The sequence below is a fragment of the Astatotilapia calliptera genome, chromosome 13, assembly GCF_964374335.1.
Source record: "Astatotilapia calliptera chromosome 13, fAstCal68.1, whole genome shotgun sequence".
Lineage (NCBI taxonomy): Eukaryota > Metazoa > Chordata > Actinopteri > Cichliformes > Cichlidae > Astatotilapia > Astatotilapia calliptera.
Window position 1 is genome coordinate 20,844,791 of NC_137434.1, and position 24,794 is coordinate 20,869,584.

Below are 24,794 nucleotides of genomic sequence, written 5' to 3' on the forward strand. Positions count from 1 at the left end.
CAGTTTCTACAAGTGTAATACCACACAGCTGACAAGTACCTGGCAGTAAAAGGTTGAGAGATTTAAATGAAAACAGACAAAACCCAACACTCGAGTCTCCCTGTAAACTGCTCTGGAATATTTTTGGCAAGATGGCATCTACATAGCACCTGAGACTCATTTCATCTGTTTCTCCAAGGCAACAACAGTATCTGATTACCATTTCAGGATTAGGAAACTGTAAGAATACAACAGAGCCAAGGGTTTTGTTTTATGTGAGCTTATCTAAACTGACAGAGAAGCATTCTCAGCTTTCAACATGGACATTTGTAAAATAAAAATACAATTTAAAAAAAAAGCCCTGGAAGACAGAATCTGTTTAGTTAGAGACAATTATGCTTCCTACTGCAATCCTCCTTTTAGAACGAATCAGTTCTGCCATTTACTGATCGTACGAGGATAACTGTTAACCTAACAGACACTTTTTGAAAATTTAGTTCACATTTGTTAGGGCTACTTGGAAAGCAATTTGGGATTCCATCTGCTAAACTTTGCCAATTTTGCCACTGGGGGCAACAACCAGCATTTTGGTGCATCCGGTGTAGCTAAGACAGTCTATCAGATATCGGGTTCAAGACTGTTCTGGTACAGGCCATTGCTTACAAAAGCAGCTGAAATGAGAAAATTGTTCCCACTTGTGTTCCACACACAGTTTACCTGCATACAACCAAAACCTGCTCAAACATGATGGAAACCATAATGTGTCCAATGCTCAAACTATTGTCCTTTGCATACAAATATTGCACATTTGTGTGTGGATATTCATTTAGGGATTTACTTGGGAAGTGACCTGTGAAAACAGCTGTCAACTGAGATTTCATGCTCTGTCATCTAAAGTCCAACATTAGCTTTGAGCACAAAACAATCAACACTATAGATTTCCCTTGATTTGGGTTGAGGATTGCATAATTCTAGGTATTGTGATAACAATGACAAAGCAGTAATCAACCATTACTCAAAATCAAGAAGTCTGTCTTGATGCTTTTATAGCGCTGTTACATTTATAGCTTTGAAAAAACACCATCAATATCCACAAAGCTGAACACCTGTTATTGTATTCCTACGGTGAGAAGTCGTCACTCTCAGTCTCTCAAAACAGCCCAACTCCTACTGGGTTGCCAAGCAACTATGCTATCAAATACACCCGCTAAGTGCCAGATGTCGCTGTCTGACAATGATAAAAGCCTATTGGAGAAAGACTACTCACTGACCCCAGGGGCACAAGAATGGACAGCACAGAAAATTTTCAGAACAGCCTTAAAGCACCTTTAAAAAATAAATACAATTAAAAATATATATCTATCCATAAACACCTAGACTATTTCTACATCATATTAGCAGCGAGTTTTATTTACACTCAAGCATCCTGGGTAGTAGGGTCAACCAGTCCAGTATCAAGCTGTTCTCGATAACATGTCTGCGTTATGACCTCCCTTGTGTGAATACTGCCAAGTGATTACATAATGATGTACATTCCTGGTGCCTGGTATCTACTGTGTTAGATCCCCCATGGAGCATAGGGAGTTATTCTCATTTAACAGGCTGAGAGCTCCTCTGTAAACATTACACTGGACTGTTAAGAAATCGCTTGACATGTCCTGTTCATCAGCATTGCAACCGTAGAAAAGCACATTTTTTCCTTGTATAGATGCAGAAAATCCTTAGATGCATGCATGCAACAATTCTTCAAATTTTCTGTGTTATCTAGGCTAATGCGATCAATCAGAATAGTGTGCGCATTATTAAACAGTTCAAAGAAAAACATAATGAAATCAATGACATTGGCTAACCTTAAAATAAAGGGAGAAGGACTGCTCCCCCCCAGCTATTCTCTTTTGTTCATGCAATGAGTATTCTGGCAAAGGGAAGAACCAGATCGAAAAGGTGCCCTTATTAAAATTAATTTTAAAAAAAAGGTTTTCCCCCCAATCAAGGCAAGTGGAGAAAAGGCAGGCTGTACTGGATGTTGAATGAGGAGAGAGAACAAGCCAAAACCCAAGGTTCTCCATAGATAAACAATGAAAGCTCTAGGGGGAGTGGTTAAGGGCTGGGTGGGGTGCGCGTGCGTGCACATTTATGCGAGTGTGGTGAGCGCACATGAGCGCAGGATAAGTCGGGGGTGCCCCACATGAAACATTTCTAAAATAGCAACCGCAAACCAGACAGAATGTAAATCTGCACTTTGAAAAGAGTTGAAGAAAGAGAGGTTTGAGGGACGAAGAAAAACAGGTATTCATTTCAGCCCATTTACAGTTCCAGGAGCATAGAATTGGGTCACAGCACTCCAGCTCCACTTGGACTGTTGAAATAAGACTCCTGGTTTTATTTTCTTGAGTAATGAATTACAGGTTTTTCCACCGACTGAAGCTCAATTATATTACAGCTCCTGAAAGCCTCATCATGCCCAGGATGAAGGAATTCAACGCGTAAGCAAAGTCGAATAGAATTGTTTAATTGTATCAGCATGTTTCAGTAAAATCTGCAAAACCCAGGAGAAAACGGGAGAGAGGAAATGTGGCAAACTGCAACCAGGCAATTGCCTGTATACTCCTCTCCATATCTGGCGATTTACAATTTTAGTGTCATGAATTCTTCTTAAAAAACTATTTTTGATCATTTCTTACAATCTTTCCATTTATAGCCTAAAAATTCTCCAACTTCTTAGAAAATGCAAAGAAGAAAACTCATGAAAGTATTTAATAATTATAAACTGCTCAATGTAGCATTGCCTGCCAGCTTACTTGATCATTTTTTTCTGGTTGAAAATCATCATTGATTGCCCTTTTAGCAAACTGTTGTTGGGACAACAGCCAGCACCCATCCCATCCTTCTCCATTGTTTTTGCAGTGTGACAGTACATAAAAAGTATTTATATGAACAAAAACGGTCATCTCAGTTCTTCCATCAGTTGATCACTGGGGATTTAAACTCTCTCATAACTCAAACTTCAATCATAGTGAAGTCTTTTTAGGTCTAATAAGGCAAAACCGATTCCAATAGAGAGAAGAGTACATCTATTCTGCTGGCACATTTACAAGTATAACACATTTTTATTGAATTACATTCAAAATCTGTTTTAAAGATCACAATAGCTCTGAGAAACAGATGACTAACTCATCAGAGCAAAAAAAGAAGGATTTTTACATTCAGACATATGGGATTTTCCTTCTCTTGCGCTGGCCCTGCACATATTTTCCATTCATGACTGAAATGTTTTCAAAAGTTGGACTGTGTAAGGCTTCTCCATCTTTACTTTCACTTTAGACTAGGTAAATATTGTGGTGCTTAATGGCTAGCAATTCAGTCCCTGGCTCTTCCACATCGTGAGACGCCCTTAGCAAGATGCTGAACTGAAGTTGTTCCCGACAGCAGGTGACATCTTTGGACGGCACCGCTGTGCAATTTTGGGTGGACGAGTGAGGCAAAGTGTTGCAAACAGCTAATGTCATGCCTTAGATTATCAAAGTTCAGTTATTTTAAATGAATCATGCAGCTAAACTATAGAGTTTCTGATGTGTGATTTGCCTGCGTTTGGTTGGGTTTGAAGGTTAAAGTGAGGATCGTGTCTTAGTATGAGATAAAGACTTGGGGAAAGTCCAACAACTCTACAGTGGATGTGATGGAAGCTGCAACACCAGAGCACTGTTTGAATACTCAAGAGGGAGCAATAAAAGGGGAGAACAAGAGAAAGCCTGCAGCACATTCCCCAAAAGACACTCACTTCCTGCCTGCGAGTCTTACCCAGCATCCAGGAGGAAGAGGAGGTTAAGCGCCCGCCCACACACACACAGACACACAAACCTACACCTCATCATTTAGATATAGAAACAAGCCACTAAATGTCTATTCTACCATTTAGAATTTCTACACTGCTTAAAAATAAAACGTTTTCATTCCGTCCCACAAATTCAAAAATTGTGAACTAGTACCAGTATCTTCAGATCCCCTAGTGTCTAAAATAACTTCATTATAATGCTGAAAATAATTGAAAATTCTCTCAGTGTCATATGCAGCGGTTTTTCCATTTAGAAATAAGCCTAACCAATAGTGTGTGGTTTAGAAGCAGGAAAACAAATTAGTTCAGTGACGAAAATGATTCACTTAGTCTAATTGCAGGCTGCTGTCGCAGTTACTCAGCAAACATGTTGTTAGGATGTGTATAAACAGTGGCCCACCAGGAGCCAAAATTCACTCACAAACACAGCTTAACTCTAATCATTAGTAGTCTAAATGATCCAGAGCTCTTACAGTTGAGCCATGCATATTAGAGCACATAGGTAATACATGTGTGAAAACTCGGAAAATCATGTTGCACTTACAGATGCATTCAATTTTGATAATTGGAGTTGGAAACAAATGTTACCTCTTTCCCACACTTGCCCCCAGTTTCTTAGTTTCGTGAGTTTGAATAGCGATGTAATAGGCACAAAAGTTCTCTTACACTGTTCCCTGCCCACACAAGACCATCCCTCTGTTAATGTCTCCAAGCCATTAACTTGGGAGTTCTATTTGTGGGTGCCAAGAGTACAACAGTAAATCCAGATAGCTGTTAGGGTGAGATTTTGTTGTCACTTTACACTCTATTTACTGATCTAAGCCCAGGAACCTGTGTCCCTGCCAATGCGAGAGACAGTAAATTTGTAATTGAAAAGCCGTTAATAATTTCCATTTTCTCCTGAAGCAAACTGTGCCAGAACAGGGGGATAGTAAAATGCGGCTGATTTGAACAGCAGGTTAAGTGTGTATCATGGGATTCTGTTTCAGTGCAAAGTCGTGGAGACGTGCTGGTGACTCACCAACATCTTTTAATGGGCACAGAGGGCTACTGGGTCACTTTTATTCACCAGAATTTATGCAACCCCTGACTAAAGGGCTCTCAGTAGGTTGATGTCCTTCTCTGACCCCTTACCTGTATGTTCTAAATAAAGCTAGGTTTCATACTGAGAAATCATTTGGAAGCCAATAAAAGCAAATGCACTTGTAATATAAAGCTACAGAGGGTCATATCCCATACCGGTGAATAAAATGCTTGGAGTTGAAACAATAGATTAAATGTACCGTATGAAAGCTTACTATATATATTATTCATTGCTGTTTCAGACTGGAATCTTTGAATTAAACATGATGAATATTTAACCACATGGTACGCAGGCAAGTGGTCATCTCTCATCTGCCTCAAATCCTCCCATCAGTTTCCCTGAAGATTAGTTGTGAATGCAGTTTCCAAGCAGTACTGTAAAAGTTTTCCATGTCTTTAAAGAAATGAAATAAAATAAAATGTATGCCAGCTGCTTACATATAATCTGTATTTTAACAAAGCAAAAATGCAAACAGTGCAGGAACATTACCTGAATCTGGCAAAAAAGAAAAAAAAGAAAAAAAGAAAAAAGAATAGGTTATTGCATGGTTTGACCCACAGCTCTTTCTCTGGGGTCAAAAACACTTAATTTTCCAAGAAAGAGAAGCCAGAGATACCTCACAGACAATAAAACACTGGGTAAAAATACACTGGAGCTCCCATAAAATGATTTCACTATGCTCCAAAACTCTGGCCTACAGAACATGATGTACCACATCAAAATCTACAGTCTATCCAATCAAAACACAGCCAGATGTTAGAATGCTCTGACCAAACGGGATGACGACAAAGGGGATGTGAATTTACACCTACTGAGCAAATAAATAAATAATAATAATTTTTAAAAAATGAGAATATATGATCATGTAGGCTTAAACAAACTTTTGAACTTTTTCTATCCTAATGAATCGTCTGCAATGTTCTGCACACGCTTGGATTGCAAAATGTTTACTGCAAGATAACCAAGGTTGCTATGAGGAGACCTCAGATCTCGGCTTCAGATCAAAACCAGTGAAAATAACTGTTAAAGCACTGTGGTATTTAAACCTGCACCTACAGCTGACTATAATATCAAGAGTGGATCCCAACAGCCTTTCCTACTCTGCATCCTAGCTGCAATGTCAACATGTGCAGCGTCAGCCATGATGTCATAAAAGAGCAACTGGGAAACAAGAGGTTGGCAAAGATAAAAATCTGACAAACTGTACAGATTACATATGGCATACGCACACGCAGACACACTGCATGACGTGGCGTGCGGTGTGTCCGGACCACTCGGATTTAGGGCCAGCCTCTAGCAAAGTTGTTTTCCTGGAAGAGTTGGGGATGACATGGAGCACTGAGGAATGTACAGAGCAGTTAGGCAGCAGCAAGGACTTTCTCAAGAGGGAACTACGTGTGTGCATGTGTATGTCTGTGTTTTTAGTATAAAGGGATGGACTTCAAAACCTGCCTCTTTTCAGAGCCTAGTTCCAGTTAGGACAGCTCAGACTAAACCGATGAACCGCATTCCCCAAGTTAAAGTCTTAAAAAAATATTAAGCAATAGTCATTACTGCTGTCAACACACACGATATAGTGTCCTTGACAGCGTTTCAACATGATTATGACTGATAATATTCCTCCTAAAGTCTTGTTTGGCTGCTCATCAGATCCAAGTCACTGCCTTCCTGTGGAAATGATAAAGAATCCAGCCCACTTATGTAATGCTCTAATATTCCACACTCCAGCGTTTTGAAATCTGTGATAAATTACATCAACCTTTTGAGTTTCCAGGGACCTCTTAACTCTTAACTGAGTCTGACTGGGCCTCTCTTTACAAGCCTGTCATCGCTTGTTTAAGTGTTCATTGTCACTTGCACGTCATTAGGAGAGATCCCACTTTTAACTTTTCATCAGGATTCTGTTGTATTGAAGACAGAATGGATCACACAGTGTGATGCAATTACAGCTGTTGCTACTGGATTTGTTTAACGGCTTATGGTAACTAATCAACTTCCAGTTTATTATTTTCTAAAAGTCAAGCAAAGGTTTTGCATCATGCAGACTATTTTGCAAAGAGCCAGACACTCAGTTTACTCTACAAACAAATGCAGACTGCAGTAGTTGCTGCAGCGACAGCCTGTGGCTGGAGCACGCAACTACCCAAAAAAAATACCTCCAATGATGGTTAACCGACTTCTTCGACCTTCTGTTTGTTAAGGTGCAAAAATTAAGAAATGTGGACGTCCATTTTTCCAGGGCTGCCCACAGCTTCTGAGTGGTTAGCTATTACGCTGTTTTCTTATGTCCACGCCATTAATTGGAAGTCAATAGCTAATTGGCGCGGCCCATTTGACTTAATTGATTTTTCTCGGATTAAGCAAATGACACGCTCAAATTCCCCGAATAAGAGGCCTGAAATTTAAACAACTTCGAAAAAGTTTGATTATATGAGTCTAAAATAAACAAAGGGCCGGGCGAAAGCTGCTTCGGGATGCAAGGCATTGTTCGTTTAAATGTTTAAACTATCTAACTTTGCACATGGCTAATTTTATTACCTAATAACATGACTTCCAGCTTTTTACGGTCCACCCGAAACCTCTCCTCAGTCCACTCCGGGTCTGGCAGCGAGTGAGGGCCGCTGAGATCTTCCTCTGAGCCCGGCAGAGGAGAGTCTGCGCTGCGCTCGCTGTTGGAGCCCTGGTCCGACTGCTGCAAGTATCCGCTTAAAGCGTCGCACTGGGCAGCCATTGTGCTGCACGGAAACTTCTCCAGCGGCCACTGCGTTTAACTCAAAGTTAGGTCGAGTAGCAGGAAAGCGCCGTTACTTCTGCTACTTTTTATTCCGTCACTTCGAGTCGTTGTGGAAGCTCATCTCAACGCAGTTGTGACCTTCCTCTGCAGTTTTCTTTAAGCTCCTTCGTTTCCCCCCATTAGGCAGGCTTCTAAAAATAGGCAGGCGCACACGGAACCACTCGCTATAGGTTGTCTGGCGAGTTAACGGACGGCTACAGTACACGCACCAAACATACCAAGCAACTCCTCAGGAAAGTTTCACGTGTCATCCAGCAAAAAAAGCGGGACTCCTCCCAGAAACTTTTCTCGAGGATCTATACCTCCCCCTGGGTTCCTGAGAAGTTCCCCAAACTTGAATATGTGAGAGTTTTTGGTTTTGATTTGTGTTTATGCTCGTAAGGGCACAACTTGTATGTCTCATTTATGGGAAACTGTTGAGGGATTATATTGCCATTTATAGCCACGGAAATCATAGTTATTATGAGTCCAAAATTATACTAAATTACCAGCAGACGTGACAATCAAGTCTCTATAAATAATTAGACACAAAGACAGCTTTGACGTGTGTATAAACCAATTTTGCTGTGACTTTTCCCCCTCCAAACAGCCCTAGGCAAACTATCTATTGGTTTATAGAGGAAACACTAGAGTGGGAAAGGGAAGTAATACAGGAAAGAGAAAACAAAACAAAAGGGAGTGTAGAGGTCACTCAGTAATGCCAGCTATGGACATCCAGTTATTCATATTCACTGATCTCAGAGGTTTGTCCTCTACAACAGGAACAGCATTGCTAATCTTTATTTTGATTTAAATGTAAGGTGCCACTTAACGCTGTGCTTGCCAGCCAATTCAGACATAACAAACCTCCATGTTAACAACCCTAATGTGGCAGATGGAGCTTTTATCACACTGCAAACTAACCATGTAGCCGCAGGACCACGGTTCTTGGCCTAATTTGTTTTCCAACTTCTTCCTGAGATCTGGGATTAAAAGTGGTAATTATTAAGTACCTGACAATTTAATTTTAGTCTTATGAGAGAAGTTTTAACTGCATTTCTAAAAATGCAGATGAGCTTTGACATCTGTTCCCTTGAGCTAAACTTTCAAAAAATTCTGTCAAGGGTAAAACAACCACCTGAATGTCCTACATGCTTATTTAAATGGTCAGGAAAAAAAACACTAGGATGCTTGTTTCTTGGCAGGCTGTAAGAGTTATTAAGACCAAGACAATCCAGTTCAGGGTTGTGGAGGGTTGAAGGTGGGTGGGGGGCTGGAGCCTCTCTAACACAGAGACAGACAACCATTCACACCTACAGCCAGTTTCACTGGATTCAAGCACAGGACGTTGTTAGTGTGAGACAACAGTACGAGTAGTCTTCTTTAGACTATTAGTAAATCCAATAGTCTGAAAAAGTCACATCAAATATTGCTTTGATGTTTTATCAGCTTACTGTGCAACTATTAGGTTTTCTTAAAAACAACCTTTAACATCCAGAACAATACAAAATGAGAAAACAAAGTCTGAATTATTTTTCATTGGAGGAATGTTGTATTTACTGCAGACTAAAACCAGACTACATCATCCATGCAGAATATGTTTATGGTAAATAAAGTAAAAATGCACAAAGAAAGCCATTTATATCATTATAGTTACTGACATATGCACAAACTGTGCTTTTCTCTCTTGATCCATTGGCAAAAATTGCTTTATTTTAAAATGCAGCAAGATTTAAATCATTGACAGAGAGGCTCACACTTTATGATAAAACTTCTAAGTGGTTTGCAAATTGAAGCCATTTTGTGAAAGCAGTGGTTATAAAATAGTGTAATAACAGCTGGGCAAACATGCTTGAGTTCGATTTTAAACAGGAAGTGCTCCACTTATATGGAGACACGAGCTTCATCAGCACAAAGGAAGGAGCAGAGGTGATGGTAATGGGTGGTCTGATTTCAATTGACAGAACAGGCCTCATTTTCAGTTCATAGCCAGAGCAACACTCCATAATAGCCACTATCCACACAATTAACCATTTAGCAAATGGGCCTGAATTAAATGTAACACAAACACGAATATTAAATTATCCACCAGAAATGTTCGGCAAGTAAAAAGTAAAGACTGCCACCTAGTGGTCAGGTTTATGACACCAAGACTTGGTTGTAGAAATGAAGAGTTATCACTGAACCATTTTCAGTTTAGTTGTGAGTACTCCTGAGAAAAATTATAAATTCACTTTTTGCATAATATTTTAATGCAAAAAAATCATGAAAAATAAATTCAGTATCATTCCATACAGCAAAAATGTAAAAGAACCTCCCCAAACTTCCATCTCATATCTAATAATAATAATAATAATAATAATAATAATGCCAATTTAAGAGAATAAAATAAAAATAAACACTAAAAGCAGTTAAGTCAAGTAAGGTCTGGGTAGAGAAAGTGCTTCAAGCATGTCAAACACCTCAATTAGAACCAGTGAGGATAAAGCAATTAAACAGTCATATTCTGAGGTGTTGAGGGATGCGTCTTTGCAGCTGGAACATCAGTCCTTCACATTGCATACCTTTGGGTCCATTCCCTGGCAATTTTGTTGTACCTAAAGAGAAAGAAAATCATGTTAAGAGAACTGTGCACTTGTGTTTTCTTAACAATCGGCTTTGTACTTACTTTTGTCTGTCTGATTTATAAATATGCGCGATGTCAGGGACTAGGGGATCATCTGGATTTGGGTCACAAAGCAGTGAGCATATGGATAATAAAACTGTTGAAACAAAGACACATAAGAAAATAAATGGATTAATTTAATTTAATTAAATCACCATGGTCACTTTAAGAAAGTTTATTTTTATTTTTTCAAGCTCCTCATATACACAAGAATAACTCTAAATTTGAAATACAAATAAATGAGCTTTGATTTGATGTACACTGACATCAAAATCCTGTTAGTGTAGGTCTTTAGTAAGTGTATTTAAACATAAAACATGCATTTGATATTTTTCTGACAGAAGTGCACAGAGTGCAGAGGTCACATTTCTGGATAATCAACCCTAAAAAAATCCTATTACCCATTTTCCTAAGGGCTAGAAATCATTCACTTGGAAGACTCCAGACTTCGTGACAAGACAGCAGATTGCTTCAATGCAAACTGTGTGCATTATAATGCATTATGCTCATCTTTGAAATTCCCACCTCATGTTATGTTTTACCCAGCATTTCAATTAACTGTTAATTATATTGATTTATTTAAAAAGTTTCATTTCCTGTGATTTCAAAATAAAACGGATGCAAAACAGATACAGATCTGACATGGCACTGCTGTAATTTATCCATCCACACTGATACATTTACATTTTCAAATAACACTGCTGCAAACTCGTTACCATTGTTTATATCTGATAAGGCACATCTGTATGGAGACAGCAGTGGCATGAAAAAAAATCCTATATTTAATTGCACAACATTTACTAGCATAGACAACAGGGTCAGTACTGACGGCCACCATCGTCCCTGTACCCAAATCCTCCACCATCTCCTCATTGAACGACTGGCGACCTGTAGCCCTGACCCCCATCGTAAGCAAATGCTTCGAGAAGCTGGTCAGGGACTTCATCTGCTCTGCACTACCCGACTCACTGGACCCTCTACAGTTCGCAGAACGCCACAACAGGTCCACTGATGATGCCATAGCCCTGACACTACACACTGCCCTGTCACACCTGGAGAAGAGAGACACGTATGTGAGGATGCTGTTTGTAGATTACAGCTCAGCATTCAATACCATCGTTCCCTCGAAGCTGGACAGGAAACTGCAGGATCTAGGACTGAGCAGCTCCCTCTGCAGCTGGATCCTTAGCTTCCTGTCTGACAGACGCCAAGTGGTCAGACTGGGCAGCATCACCTCATCCCCCATCACACTGAACACTGGTGCTCCACAGGGGTGTGTACTGAGCCCTCTCCTGTACTCACTCTACACCTACGACTGCACAGCCACTAACAGCTCCAACATCATTGTGAAGTTTGCGGACGACACTACAGTGGTGGGTCTTATCACCAATGGTGATGAGATGGCTTACAGGGAGGAGGTCAGCGCCCTGACCCACTGGTGTCAAGACAACCATCTCACCCTCAACGTCACAAAGACAAAGGAGTTGATAGTGGACTTCCGGAGGTGCAGAGAAGTACACACCCCCATCACCATCAACAGCGCTGCTGTGGAGAGAGTGAGCAGCTTCCGGTTCCTTGGCGTACACCTGGCTGAGGATCTTACGTGGTCAGTACACACAAACAAAACAGTGAAGAAGGCGCAGCAGCGCCTCTTCTTTCTCAGGAGACTGAAAAGATTCGGCATGAGCCCCCGCATCCTCAGGACCTTCTATCACTGTGCCATTGAGAGCATCCTCACTGGATGCATCACCACCTGGTATGGCAACAGCACCGCCTACAACTGCAAAGCTCTCCAGCGAGTAGTTCGGTGCTCTGAACGGATAATTGGAGGTGAGCTTCCCTCCCTCCAAGACATCTACAGGAAGCGGTGCCTGAGGAAAGCGGGGAGGATCATCAAGGACTCCAGTCACCCCAGCCATAAACTGTTCAGACTGCTTCCATCAGGAAGGAGGTTCTGCAGCATCCGGTCCCGTACCAGCAGACTGAGAGACAGCTTTTTCCATCAGGCCATCAGACTGCTGAACACGTCATAGACACCTCAGCTTCACTACTGGAACTTTAACATTATGCACTCCATACTGTACAGTAATGCCACTGTTTTGCACATGTCTCACTCTGTATATTTTATTTTATTTATTTTATATATTCTATTCATTGTTTACTCTATTTAATTTGTAAAATATGTGTACACACACACACACACACACACACACACACACACACACACAGAAAAATATTTAGTATACACATCCAGAAATGCATATACTATTATATATTGTACATATATTTATTAGTTTCAGATGTAGCCATTCTTGTATTTTGCTTGTTTACATTATTGTATTTTGCACAACTCTGTTGCTTGTGAAGCTCGCACACAAGAATTTCACTCACATGTGCTGTACCAATGTACCTGCACATGTGATGTGACAATAAAAAGTGATTTGATTTGATTTGACTATGATTAGTTATCCATGCTAACTACTAGTAATCAATAGACGTCTTTGTTTCCTTCTCTAGACTGCATAAGAGTCGGGATCGCCATGAAGTCATCGACAGGTTAATCAAGTTCCTTTGTGAAGCTACAAGATGAATGTTTTTGTTGTTGCAGAAAGGTGGATCTGACTAACTACATGCCAATGAGAAAACCCTGGTTTATCCTCCTTTATAAATCTTTATATTTACCAAAATTAAAAAAAACAACTTTTATGTTTTATTTATATAGTATAACCTGAAAACTGCAAAGTATTGTATAGCAAAGCATGGGAACTGAGGGCTGTTTTTTTGTGGATTAAAAGTGCCTTAAATGCAAGTTTAAGGCGCTTTGGAGTTGTTCAGTTTTTAGAACTGGAAACTACAGCCATCTTTTACACCATTTTTTTTCATGCGAAGGAGGATGACGAATTAGGGCAGGACAGGTAGTAAGTAGCTGCTGTCCTTACTTCAGCTGGAGCACAAGGTCACAGGTAGTGATGAGTGGCTCGGGAGGAGCATGTGTTTTAAACGGCCAAGAAAACCTTGGCATACAGGAGGACATCTCTCTTAAAAAAAGCATGTAAGTGTCAGAATGATTAAGACTTATACTGTCATTGCTCGTATCAAACAGGTAGACCATCTTTAAATAATTTAAACATGGCATTGTTGCTTGGCATCAGGAATTGCCTTGCTGAATTTGTATTAGTCATATGGTAAAGGTAGGCGTATACCCCTTTTCACTGAATCCGATGTATGCGCTGAGATGCTGTTAAGTAACGTGCAGACTCCAGCTACTGGGTGTAATATAAGCACAAGTGAAGATAATAATGCTGGAATCCAGTTATAAGAGCAAGAGCAGATATCCTGAGTGCACATGAATTTCTAAACTAAAACTGCTTGTCCATGCTAAAACACAAAACAGGATGAACAGTTAATCCAAATCTCTCAGTTTTAGGGGTCCTTAAAAACCAGAGTACAAGTAAATGTATCAAATACAACGAATCATAAATCCATGTCCATAAAATGAATGTGGACATGGATTTGGTTACCTTTTGATACTGTAAGTGCAGGTGACCACTGTGACCTCAAGATGTCAAGGCAAATGCTACCATTGCTGTTTATGTTTGGGTGATAGATTTTCGTAGTAAAGGCAACCTGTAAATAAAAGCAAAGCACAAATGTGCAAAATTAGCTATAATTTAAAAAACAAATACTGTAATAACAGTATTTTTATTTAAAAGATACCATTCATTTTCTGAATACAACTGGATCTAATAACAATATACAATATTCATTAATCATTTACTCTATACAGTGACAAAAATAGTGTTATCGGTATAGTATAGTGTAGTACTTCTGAGACAATTAGTCTCAAGAACAAATACACTTACCTTTGGTGGTTTAAAGGGATAGTCAGTGGGGAAATGCACAGAGAGGAAGAAAACTCCTCCATGATATGGGCTATCATTCTGAAATAAAGTAGAAAACTGGTTTAAAGTCATACCCAACACTTCTTTCTTAATTACAGGGATATAGTCACCGGTGATACTATCACTATATCTTACCACAATATCACAGTAATGTCATGATCCTTGATGATCAAACAATTATAAGAGCAAAAAGCAGGCATTGTGTATATATCGGCAAAACTAGTTGGAGCAGACTAGTGTCAGGGGGTTCCCCTGCCTCTCGTCCTATGATAGCGGGGATAGGCTCCATTCCCATGTGATCCTGATAAGGATAATTGGAAGAGAATGGATTGATAAAACTGGAAAGCCTTCAATTTTCTATCCCTGTTTACTGATTTATGCCCCCAGAGAGTTTTGTCACAAGAAGCTATTCAACTTTTGCTTCCTTCACCCTTGGTATTTTAAAAAGTCTCTCCATTTAAAACAACAACAACTATGAAATAGTGACTCTATCGACTCAAACTCACATGAGGATGCACTTTAAAGTGACTACATGTTTCAAAAGAATTTCGACACTTGCCATCAGTGTATCGATAATGTGTTGCATGAGAGATACAATATATGGCCTCAATAATGACCTGGCCTTCAGTGAATAGCATCAGGATAGAGTGTGCCAGTCTGTGCTGGCCATAAAGAACAGAAAGGGCTGTAAACTCCACATAAAACACTATTGTCTAGAGATCCAGAAGCAGCTTGGTTTAAAAAGAAAATGTCCAGGAATCATATCCAGAAAAAGCTCACCGGTCCTGTGATGGTAGCTTGCCAGTGAAACACTAAAGAAAACAACGATAAAGAAACAGCATGTGAGCATACAACACAGTCCCAAAAGACACAACTAAACTTTGAGACATGACTAAAAAGTAGCAAAATTAACCAAAAGTCACACTTACTGTCTTCCCCAACAGGTCCAGCAGAACATGAAGCTGGAGGGTCCCTCTGTAGGTCATTTAACTCCTGAAAAAAATCAACAGTTTTAGAGTTTGTCAGCTTGTGCACTGATTAAGAAGCAACACAAGCGTTACATTTTGTTAGACTGTATATTAATGTGGGCAAACGACCCTCTAAATCTAACAAAACCACGACTACAACCGGCAGCGGGTTTGGATTTAGGCTAATAAACCTGCAAAAATGCACAACATGTCACACGATAAAGCCCCGGCCCTTTCTCAAATACTTGATCCTAAAGAGGTTTATCAGTCTCTTCAACACGGCGACAGGCATACACCCAACAATAGCATAACTTAAATATCACAAAAGAAAAGCCTGGCTGAAAAAAACAGAAGGATTGTTATTCCATTTCTGTACCTGTATTGGCTCAAATGACTTGCAGACGGTAAAAAAGAAATACTGACAATTGTTCATTGCGAATTTAAAAACATTATAAAACACTGATAACGCTAGCAAATATGCTGTAAGACAACTGACTCGCTACCGTTAAAGCTATGTTTCCGCATCGCTCCGACCTGTACACCGTACATCAAACAAATTATGTAAAAAAACGATTATTTTCTTTACCTTCTGTATTCTCTTCAGAGCCATGGCTAGTCTTTTAGATCGTTTGACAGACGATAGATATTAACTTTGACAGCTGTCAGCACCAACTACGCTCACTTTCTGCCGACTCGGTGTTATCTGTTTTGACAAACTGATTGCCTCTATTGTTTCCGCGTTTTTGTTGAAGAACGGACCGGTGCATTGTGGGGGTTGGAGTTTTTAGTCAAGCCACTTAAAGGGACCGTTCACCGAGGAACAAATCATCCTTTAAAATTGACTCTTCCAAGAAATTAGTGAACAATTAACTTAGCAAACTTACTACTACACCTTATGTATTCTTTCTTTACTGATATTATGCAGCGGTTTATAACAACTGATTACGTATTTTAATACAGTTAAAAAAATAAAACTTTACATGCTTTCATATTTTTTAACTGTACATAATTTCAGATGAGATTAATAAAGTATTCTGATGCTTTTGGTGTCTAACTTGACAAATAAACAGCTTGCTAGTTTGTTGTTAAAGGATATGTTTGACATGAAGGTGCTTAAGTATGTCATTTACTGCAAGTGGGGTTCTTTCTTTTTGAAAATTACCTTGATATTACAACTTAATGTCTGATTTTTGGGGAACATGTTTGAAACTGAACACACACAAACCTATTTGGAGCTAGTCAGAACTCACTATGATGTAAGTTTCACTGAACACTTAAGGATATCTTGGGACTCTGTTGATTACAACCAAACAATAAAGCATTGGAGTGTTGATCAGGGAAATAAATTATATAATCAGTAGCATGACATATTGTTCTATTAAAACCTTGCACATCAAGATATTTGTATTGTTTTTTTTGTTTTTGTTTTTTTTTTACGAATTAGATAGTATTAAATCATAGAATATTAAAACATAAAACTTATTTGTATAACATAGAATAGGAAAGTAACAAAATAGCAGAAGATATTATCAAACAATCACGATGTGGAGCAGACTTTCTGCTTTACTTCAAAGGATTTTATGAAAAATATTTTTGAAAATACAACCATTTTGATACATGGTAATCTATATAGGATGTATACATAGTTTACATACTACAGAGATTAAAAATAAATTAGACAAACTAACATAATTTTCTGTTTTTTTAAAAGCCCATTGCTGTTACTGTTTGCACTCTGAAGCACTGTCCAATCAGTTTTGCAACATTTGGCTGGATCTGAGCAGAAAGTATAGCACTGTACACTTTACTATACACCCTGCTTCTTCTATTATCAGTCACATCATAAATAAACACTAGTGACCTGTCGAGCTGACACATGCCATAACAGTAAAAGTCTGCACTTCAATCACATCTTATTATCTTATTATTGTTATAAACAAAACAAAAAAAGATGTAATTATCAGCTTATTATGACACCTACATTTCTAACACTTACTGTAGTCCTGGGGTTCAAGGCTTAGTGACTTTTTTTCCCCTAAATCACTAATAAGATGAAAGTGATTTGTAGTTTAAAGTACTTTAACTGGTCAGTAAGACTAAAAAAGTGCAAAATGACACTAAGGGCAAGTCGGAGCCAAAATTGTAACCGAACCCCCACCCAACCCAGGGGAAAAAATTATATATATAAATCTAGGGTCCGTGAAAGATTATAAAGAAGCAATTAAAGAAACGCAAAGCCATGAGAAAATATGACATCACTTACCTCATTATCAGGTTTGAAAACCCGTTATTCAATTCAATTTTAGATTCAGTTTTACTTACATAGCATCCAATTCACAGCAACAGTCACCTGGAGGCGCCTGTTACCTCTACAAAGTTGCTATAGCAGCATACCGATGACTGTAGCACATTTTTCACAAATCTGCAGCTCACAGGAAAACAGGGAATGGACTGGATGTTTGGCCAACCTTGTAGAGTGGTTGATTCCTACGAGAGCAAAGAAGGAAGGACTGTAGAGAGATAAGCATACAGTTACATACACTAGGAGAAAGGGCACATCTGTCATCTTTCACGCCTGGATTGTTGCATACCACAAAGCCACAGAGTGCATTTATTTATTCATTATCACTGCAGCACTGGACATGCCCAGTCATATAAATTTATTGCCGGTATATCCCAGTTCTTACACTTGCAGTGTTATAAAATACAAACGGTGAATTTGACTGAAACGCCATATCTTATTATCGTTTAAAGCCGTACTGCATACCCTCAGCTATTCGTTTTGGTGAGAGAAATACTCATCCGCTTCTTTGGGCAGAACAGACAGATTTCCAAAGGTATTGTAAAAATGAATGTTGGCCTAAAATTAAGCTGACCTCGACGTTTGCGTATACATCATTCTCCCCAAACAAGCACAAGATTTGTTCAAGATTTGTTTGACTTTTGGTTTCGCCAGCTCGTCTTTCAGTTTATTTTTATACTGTATGAACTTTAAAATGTCAACAAAAACGTAGGCGTTACCTAAAGACTTAAAATGTTCTTTAGTAGTCCAAGTTTATTGTTTATTGCCAGTAAAAGTGACAGTATAAAGAGAAAGTAGTTAGACTATTTATTTGGTATTGGAATATAAGTAGTGAGACTTTAATATAAATGTAACGTAATTCAGGATGGTTTCATTTACCTCACAACAACGCTTCATGGTACACTTGTGATGTATCATAAGGCATATTACTACGTCAGCGCTGTATAATTCTTGTGTTTACTGCAGGGCTAAATGGTATTTGTTCAGTTGTTCATATTCAGTTGGGACAACAGCTAAACGAGTTTCTTCTTATGGCACAGAAAATTGTAGTGTCCTCTCATGACCTTTGCTATAGATTGCAGATGTATCAATACTAATAAGCTATCGGTTTAAGATGCCTTGTCCTGGATTTCGCTGCAGTGCATAGCAGTACAATCTTAGCTTGAAAAAATAATAGCTGTATGTCTCCAAAACGGGTTGTAATTTATTCCTCACACGCGATTGGTCATAGATCGATGCGCGCTCTCGACGCTCCGGGGTGGCGCGCCCGTGATTCTGAGCACCGCTTGGAAAAGAGGAGATGAGAGACTGAGACAGAGAGCTGTACCACACCAAGTGTCCGCCGAATGTCTGCCTCCTCACGTTGCCAATGAATACCCCTCGCATTCCTATGTCTGCCAGTTGACATACTGAAAGCAAAGGACAAGGCTTCCATCCCTGCAAGGATTCAGGAGTCCTACAGCGGGCTGCGTGTTTTTTCAGGTAAGCGCCCCCCTTCTCCTCCCGTGACCGACGTCGCTGTGTTTTCTGTGTATTTAAGCGGCGTCCAAGAAGATAAGGGACGCGGGCGTTTAGCAGTAGCTGTCCAAGGTGCTTAAACGGGCAGTGGCTTGTGGTAAGAAAAGCCCGATATAGTAAAGCCAACGGCTTCATGTTAAGAGCGTGTTACATGACTTCGCTGTTCGTGTTGCAGTCTAAACCTCCCAAGGATGTCGTGTGGGTGTCGTAAAGGGAAGAAAGAATGATGAAGCTGTAATGTGCATACCATATCCATTACATTTGCACAGTCTTGCACATTTTGACTATGGCTACTACATCCGAATGCACGTATCCAGGCTGCATTGTAGAGTAGACTGCCTCCTCCAGTGACCGTGTGTTGTTTTACTGCATTTACCACTGCCAAGGTCTATAATTCACCTTATCTTGCTATTGCAACCTTAGGATGCATCCGTAGTATGTGCCATGTAGGGCGTGAGAGAACTCTCCGATGTAAACAAACGGTCAAAGGTGATTGCCGTTTTAGACTGTGCTGCACAGCGAATTCATCTGAGGCAAGAGTGACAGTAGGCTAGTCCTTCCATTTACCTATCATTGCTTTTCAAGTTGAACTTTTGTCCCATTCAGTAGGAATGTGTACTGTACCAGTAGCCACACTTTGTGTTAAAGCAACCGCCTTTTTCTTAAAAATGTCCTTGTCAAGACCTTGTGAAATGTCAAAACACGTAGCCAAACTGGAGCAATGAACATCTGTTCCCTTTTGAAGTATCAAATACACTGAAACATGATGCAGACCACAGGCGTGTAAATTGCTCTCTTTTGGCAAAGTCACGTTTAGGCTTCGTTGTTCTTCTGACGTGCCAAAATATCCATTCTGTCCACAACAGGAGCACCTGACATTTCCTCTGGCAGATTTACTAGCTGGATCATGGCACAGACCAACAGCAGTGGGCAGGGGACCAATGGGGTAGCAGATGAGTCCCCCAACATGATAGTGTACAGAAAGGTAAGGCAGCTGCTATTTTTAGTCTGCATGTGTGAGGGAGATCGTAAGCATGTGTGTCTCTCTTGCATCAATTTACTCAACGACGAGCCATGCAGTGGCAGTTGCTAGCACTAATGGCAAGGCAATGTTTTTGTGGTATGGCTGGTCTAGGATTGAGATGTTACAAATGCTTAATGAGAACACTGAGAGTTCATTCAGTTATTCTCTCACAACATACATGAAGTCAAGTGTACAATAATACTTGTTATTGCATACACACTGGAGCTTTTTCTTTTTTTTTTTTTTAAACAAACTTACATTCATTTAAAAAAGAAAAAGAAAAAAGGAAGCCCAGGGTTTTAATCCGCAGCACTGGTGTATTTCCCTACTCATTGTGCTACTACAGTCAACACTTGGGAGAGGGTTTGGAGTGAACTGTCACACTGTTGAGACATCTTGATCCAGCACTGCTTAGCCATTAAACAGTTACATGAAATCATAATAATCTGCAGGCAAGGTAACATGTTTGTTTTGAGAATTGAGTTACAGTTTCTTAGAGAAACTCTGACACTTATATTATATTGCATCACACAAATATGAAAGGTTATGTGCACTGCTCCTTGGGTGCACTGATTTAGATACAATGTTTCCTTTGCTTTGAACAGAAACAGTAAGGCTAGATATAAGATTAACCTACAAATAAGCCATTTAGAAAATTGCTTTTGCTACCACCAGGAGAGGATTCTGTTCCCTGGTGGCACTGCCATTGCCTAATAGCTGGATTTTTCTGATGTTTTTCTGCTAAACATTGCTGTATATGTAAGCAAAATCCAATGCTTAATATGTAAGTGCTGCTGGATTTTAACTCACAGTGACCTGCAAATTGATTAAACATATACAACAACAGTGGCTTGTTTCACTTTGCTCTCTCAGATGCAGCAGTGAAGTGATAATTTTCTCATCTTACTTGTGGATGACTCAACCATGGAGTGAATGTCTTTATTTCATTCTATTCACCCATCAGCAAATGCTGTTCTATCTGCAATAGCCTCTGCACACCATGGAAAGGATACGCTTAGCATGGTGTCATGGATTGACGGTCTTTTATAGCACTCACAGCGTGCAAGGCAATATTACTGCCAGTGTGGGTGAAGACTTGCTGGATGTGGTGCGATGTTTGCAGCAGGAAGGAGCGCTTTGTTATTTAGGAACTTCCCAAAGTAAGATGACAGACTCAGAAGCTAGATTGTTCATTAAACAGGCCAAATATTGAGGGCAATTGAGATGGATGGGTGCATGCGTCTAGTTTTGTCAGTTCAGTCTGTGGCGACAGGGGAAGAAGTCTGTCATTAAATTTCATTTCAACATGGCAGAGTATCACAATATGCCAATGCATGGAAAACTAGCCACATCCTGATTTGTGCATCAAATATTGATTGATTTGAGGTCTTTCCATCTATTTAGTTCCATGTGATGTTGTTTCAGTTCTCTTGATATTGATCTGTTTCTTTGATTATACTCTGATGTTTCTGTGACATAGGCAACCTTAGTGTGTGTCTTCACTTGGGACCTTTTACTATAAATTCAGCAACTAAACTTTGTGTTTTTTAGAACTATCTCTTTTTTTTTCAACATAATGAGGGAAGACTAATTTCAGACCACTCTGTTTTATTTATTTATTTTGGCCAGACCGATATCTTAGTCATAAAGCTTCTTCACTTCACACCACTTGACCACACATGGTCACAGTTTGCTTTTGTACATCAACTGACCTAGATACTCTGCAGAATGAAAGGCTGTGGTGAAGCCAGGAAGGACAAAGTCCTGTTTCTAGAGTGGGTTTAACACAAACTGGAACTGGAGGAGCACTGTCTGTATAGACATGCGGATAATGCCAGGATGAACAGGCGCCCTAAATGCTTTTCAGATGGAGATGACTTGGCAGAGGTGTTGCAACCCACACTGAGAGGGCAACACTGAGATGAGCTAAATTCTCAAGTGGAAAACATTTTATTCTCCATTTTCCTCCGCAGACTTCTTCTACATCCATCTCATAAATACATAATAAAAACTCTTAATAAAATCTTGATTGTAAGCAACTGGCCACGTCTGCTTGACAGTTGCTAGTAGTGTATGTGGAATGATTATGTAATTGAGCAGAGGGAGTTTTATGCTTGATGACAGGAGATAGTGGTTTGATAGTCAGTCCACAGGGAGCATAACTACCGGTATATCCTTTTTTATTCTCTGAATCTTTCTCTCTGGCACATCCGCCCCTCCACTCCTGTCATTAGCATCTAATGAAAATGGATGGTTGAGCCGAGGTGTTGACCTGCTCATTGTGGAGATGTGTGCAGAGATGCCTGTTTTCTTCAAGGACGCATGCACTTAAACACCTTGCTTAGATGCATGCATGGATGTGCTGAAAATCGAAAAACATGCACACAGAAATACTTGCAGAAATACAAGCACAAACACGTGCAGCTGGCTTTTTGATAAACTGATTTATTGGCAACAGCAACTCTGAAATTTTACACAACCACTGCTTGCATGTAAAGCTAACACTACGTAAAATGTCCCCAGTTTATCAGAAATGCCAATGAAATGTTTAATCAATAGAGTCAATCAATAATAAATTAATGCTATGTGTGGAACCTTGCGTATAATAGCCTCTTTAATGTCTTGCTGCTCAAACATAAAACAATCGAGGCCAATATCATGAAGTGTTCCTGGGTTTTCTCAATATGTGTATTTTCATTTCTGCTCACATGTGCACGACATAAATGATACTCTGATGTGTGTGTGAGCATGTGTGTATTCTTTATGTAGGGCAAATGTTGCTAAGAGAGAGTTCTGAATTTTTTATGCGAGCCTAAAACAGCTCTGGTTCACAGCCACTCGGTATGAGGAGGGAACATTATCTCTCATCAGCTCGAGCTTTGTGTGTGTTTGTGTCTTCGTATGTGTGTGTGACTATGTATGTGAAATCTCTATCTATCTATCTATCTATCTATCTATCTATCTATCTATCTATCTATCTATCTATCTATCTATCTATCTATCTATCTATCTATCTATCTATCTATCTATCTATCTATCTATCTATCTATCTATCTATCTATCTATCTATCTATCTATCTATCAACTGAGGGTGAAATGAAATAAATGGTTAATATTACATAAGTTTTGCAGTATACTGAAGCCTGATCTTGTCTCTGTTGTGCTGTATCTGACAGCTGAGGCACCAGCTCACTCTTATTTACATCTAAGCTGCCGATGGGTATCCAGTAATTGTTCTTCCAGCAGCCAGTTTGGCTTCTATTGCTGTGCAGAGCCGCCAAGTCTCTACTGTATTTTTCTGTCTTTTTTCTAGCATTAAGCACATGCAGCTCTCACTTTTTTTAACCTTTAGCCGATAAATTTTATACTCTGCTGCCTGTGTCTCTGCCTATGTTAAGACTGTGTCACTTAAAAAGTAATTAGCATTTAGTAAAACGTGGTGGTTTTTGCAAGGTTACTGCAACACAGTAAAAGGACTTTTATATTGGGCTCCAAGAACATCCGTTGGATGCTTATCTGCGTTCTGTTTTATGTATAGTTCAGATCATCACACAACAGAGTCATACCACTGGTTTCATATCACATAACCAAATACTACATGATGTGTCACGGTTATATTTTTGATCAACATTTATGTAGCAAATACCAAACTGTGCTTTTCTGTTTTAGACCACTTCCAAAATAGCGTTAGCCTATAACAGATGATAAAATTGCTTTTCTTGTCAAATAATAGTTACATCAAAAATTATTGTAAATATTTCTTTACAAGTGTATTTATGCACTTTCTCACTGTTTTATGCTTCAGAGATTTCTGTCATTTACACTTTGCGATAGCGCGTTGATGCCGCACTGCACTTAGTGAGCCTCGGTGGTGAAGTAAAGAACAAACAGAAATGACAAATAGGGCAAAGATATTAGTGCGTGCTATCGATTTGTCAATTGATTAAGTGCTTGTATACGAGAGATCATTTTGCAAGAACAAGACAATCCTTCTGTTCTGCATCACAGCACCACAATAGTAATAGAGCAGTGTTACATGATGCAGAACTGCATCCATTATTAACCCTCTCGAGGTGTTGGCCACTGTTTTTATGTTACTGGTGTCTCAGATGTGTCGAACAGGAACAAAATCAGGAGCATAATATCCAACAAAGTGACTGATGAGTATGCATGATGCTTTGGATAATTTCAAATACTACATGTAAAACACATTTAGATTTTTTTTTTCAACAATAGGTGTGTTTTATCAGGTCTATCTGATTTCTTCAAAATTATAACCCAGAGTGCCAGGTAACAAACAAAGGCATACATATTAAAATTTGGTTTAGATGGCTGAAAATTCATTTCCTGCCTGGAACGCATTTTTCAATTTCATTCTAAGCTGCATGTGTTAAACCTGCCCTATATCAGCATGCCCTGTTATCAATACAATTTCCCAACCATCCTACATTGTTCATGAGTCATAAAGCAGAGGGAACTGAATACATTTTCAGCATTTTCTCACTTAAGAGCTAGATTGAAGGGTTCTTATACTGCCTGTCTCTCTCAGGCTGCAATCAAAAGATCACTAAGACCGGGGAACGAGCGAAGGGGGGGTGGGGGTGGGGGGGTGAGGTGGGATGATCTATAATTGCCAGATCAGAGAGAAATCTTTGTGTGTGAAGTAGGGCTCTTCGTATGTCAGCTTGCCAACCAGGCAATTTCTCTTCCTGTGTTTGAAAACACATGTTCTTTTTTCCAAAAA

At 39.4% G+C, this 24,794-nt stretch overlaps 3 protein-coding genes across 4 annotated transcripts in view; 1 reads left to right on the plus strand and 2 right to left on the minus strand.

Moving 5' to 3' along the window:
- bicc1a (BicC family RNA binding protein 1a) overlaps nucleotides 1–7,923 on the minus strand; it is a 54,965-nt gene extending 47,042 nt beyond the window's left edge. Inside the window, exon 1 of the mRNA XM_026189768.2 lies at nucleotides 7,437–7,923. Within this exon, the coding sequence (XP_026045553.1) occupies nucleotides 7,437–7,629 (193 nt within the window). The 5' untranslated portion in view covers nucleotides 7,630–7,923. The remainder of the gene's footprint in view (nucleotides 1–7,436) is intronic.
- Nucleotides 7,924–9,362: 1,439 nt separating this feature from the next.
- LOC113035289 (ubiquitin-conjugating enzyme E2 D4-like) lies at nucleotides 9,363–15,961 on the minus strand. Its single transcript, XM_026190768.2, has 7 exons — nucleotides 15,793–15,961; nucleotides 15,168–15,231; nucleotides 15,019–15,050; nucleotides 14,200–14,277; nucleotides 13,858–13,963; nucleotides 10,340–10,433; nucleotides 9,363–10,268 (listed from the first exon to the last, which is right to left on the minus strand). Exons 1-7 carry the CDS (start codon nucleotides 15,814–15,816, stop codon nucleotides 10,223–10,225), a joined length of 444 nt encoding a protein of 147 aa, XP_026046553.1. The 5' UTR covers nucleotides 15,817–15,961; the 3' UTR covers nucleotides 9,363–10,222.
- Nucleotides 15,962–18,779: 2,818 nt separating this feature from the next.
- Nucleotides 18,780–24,794, plus strand: part of rgs7a (regulator of G protein signaling 7a) — a 50,636-nt gene continuing 44,621 nt past the window's right edge. For both annotated transcript variants that reach the window (XM_026189974.2, XM_026189975.2), the window contains exons 1-2: nucleotides 18,780–18,990; nucleotides 19,893–20,011. In XM_026189974.2, the coding sequence (XP_026045759.1) occupies nucleotides 19,934–20,011 (78 nt within the window). In that variant the 5' untranslated portion in view covers nucleotides 18,780–18,990; nucleotides 19,893–19,933. The remainder of the gene's footprint in view (nucleotides 18,991–19,892; nucleotides 20,012–24,794) is intronic.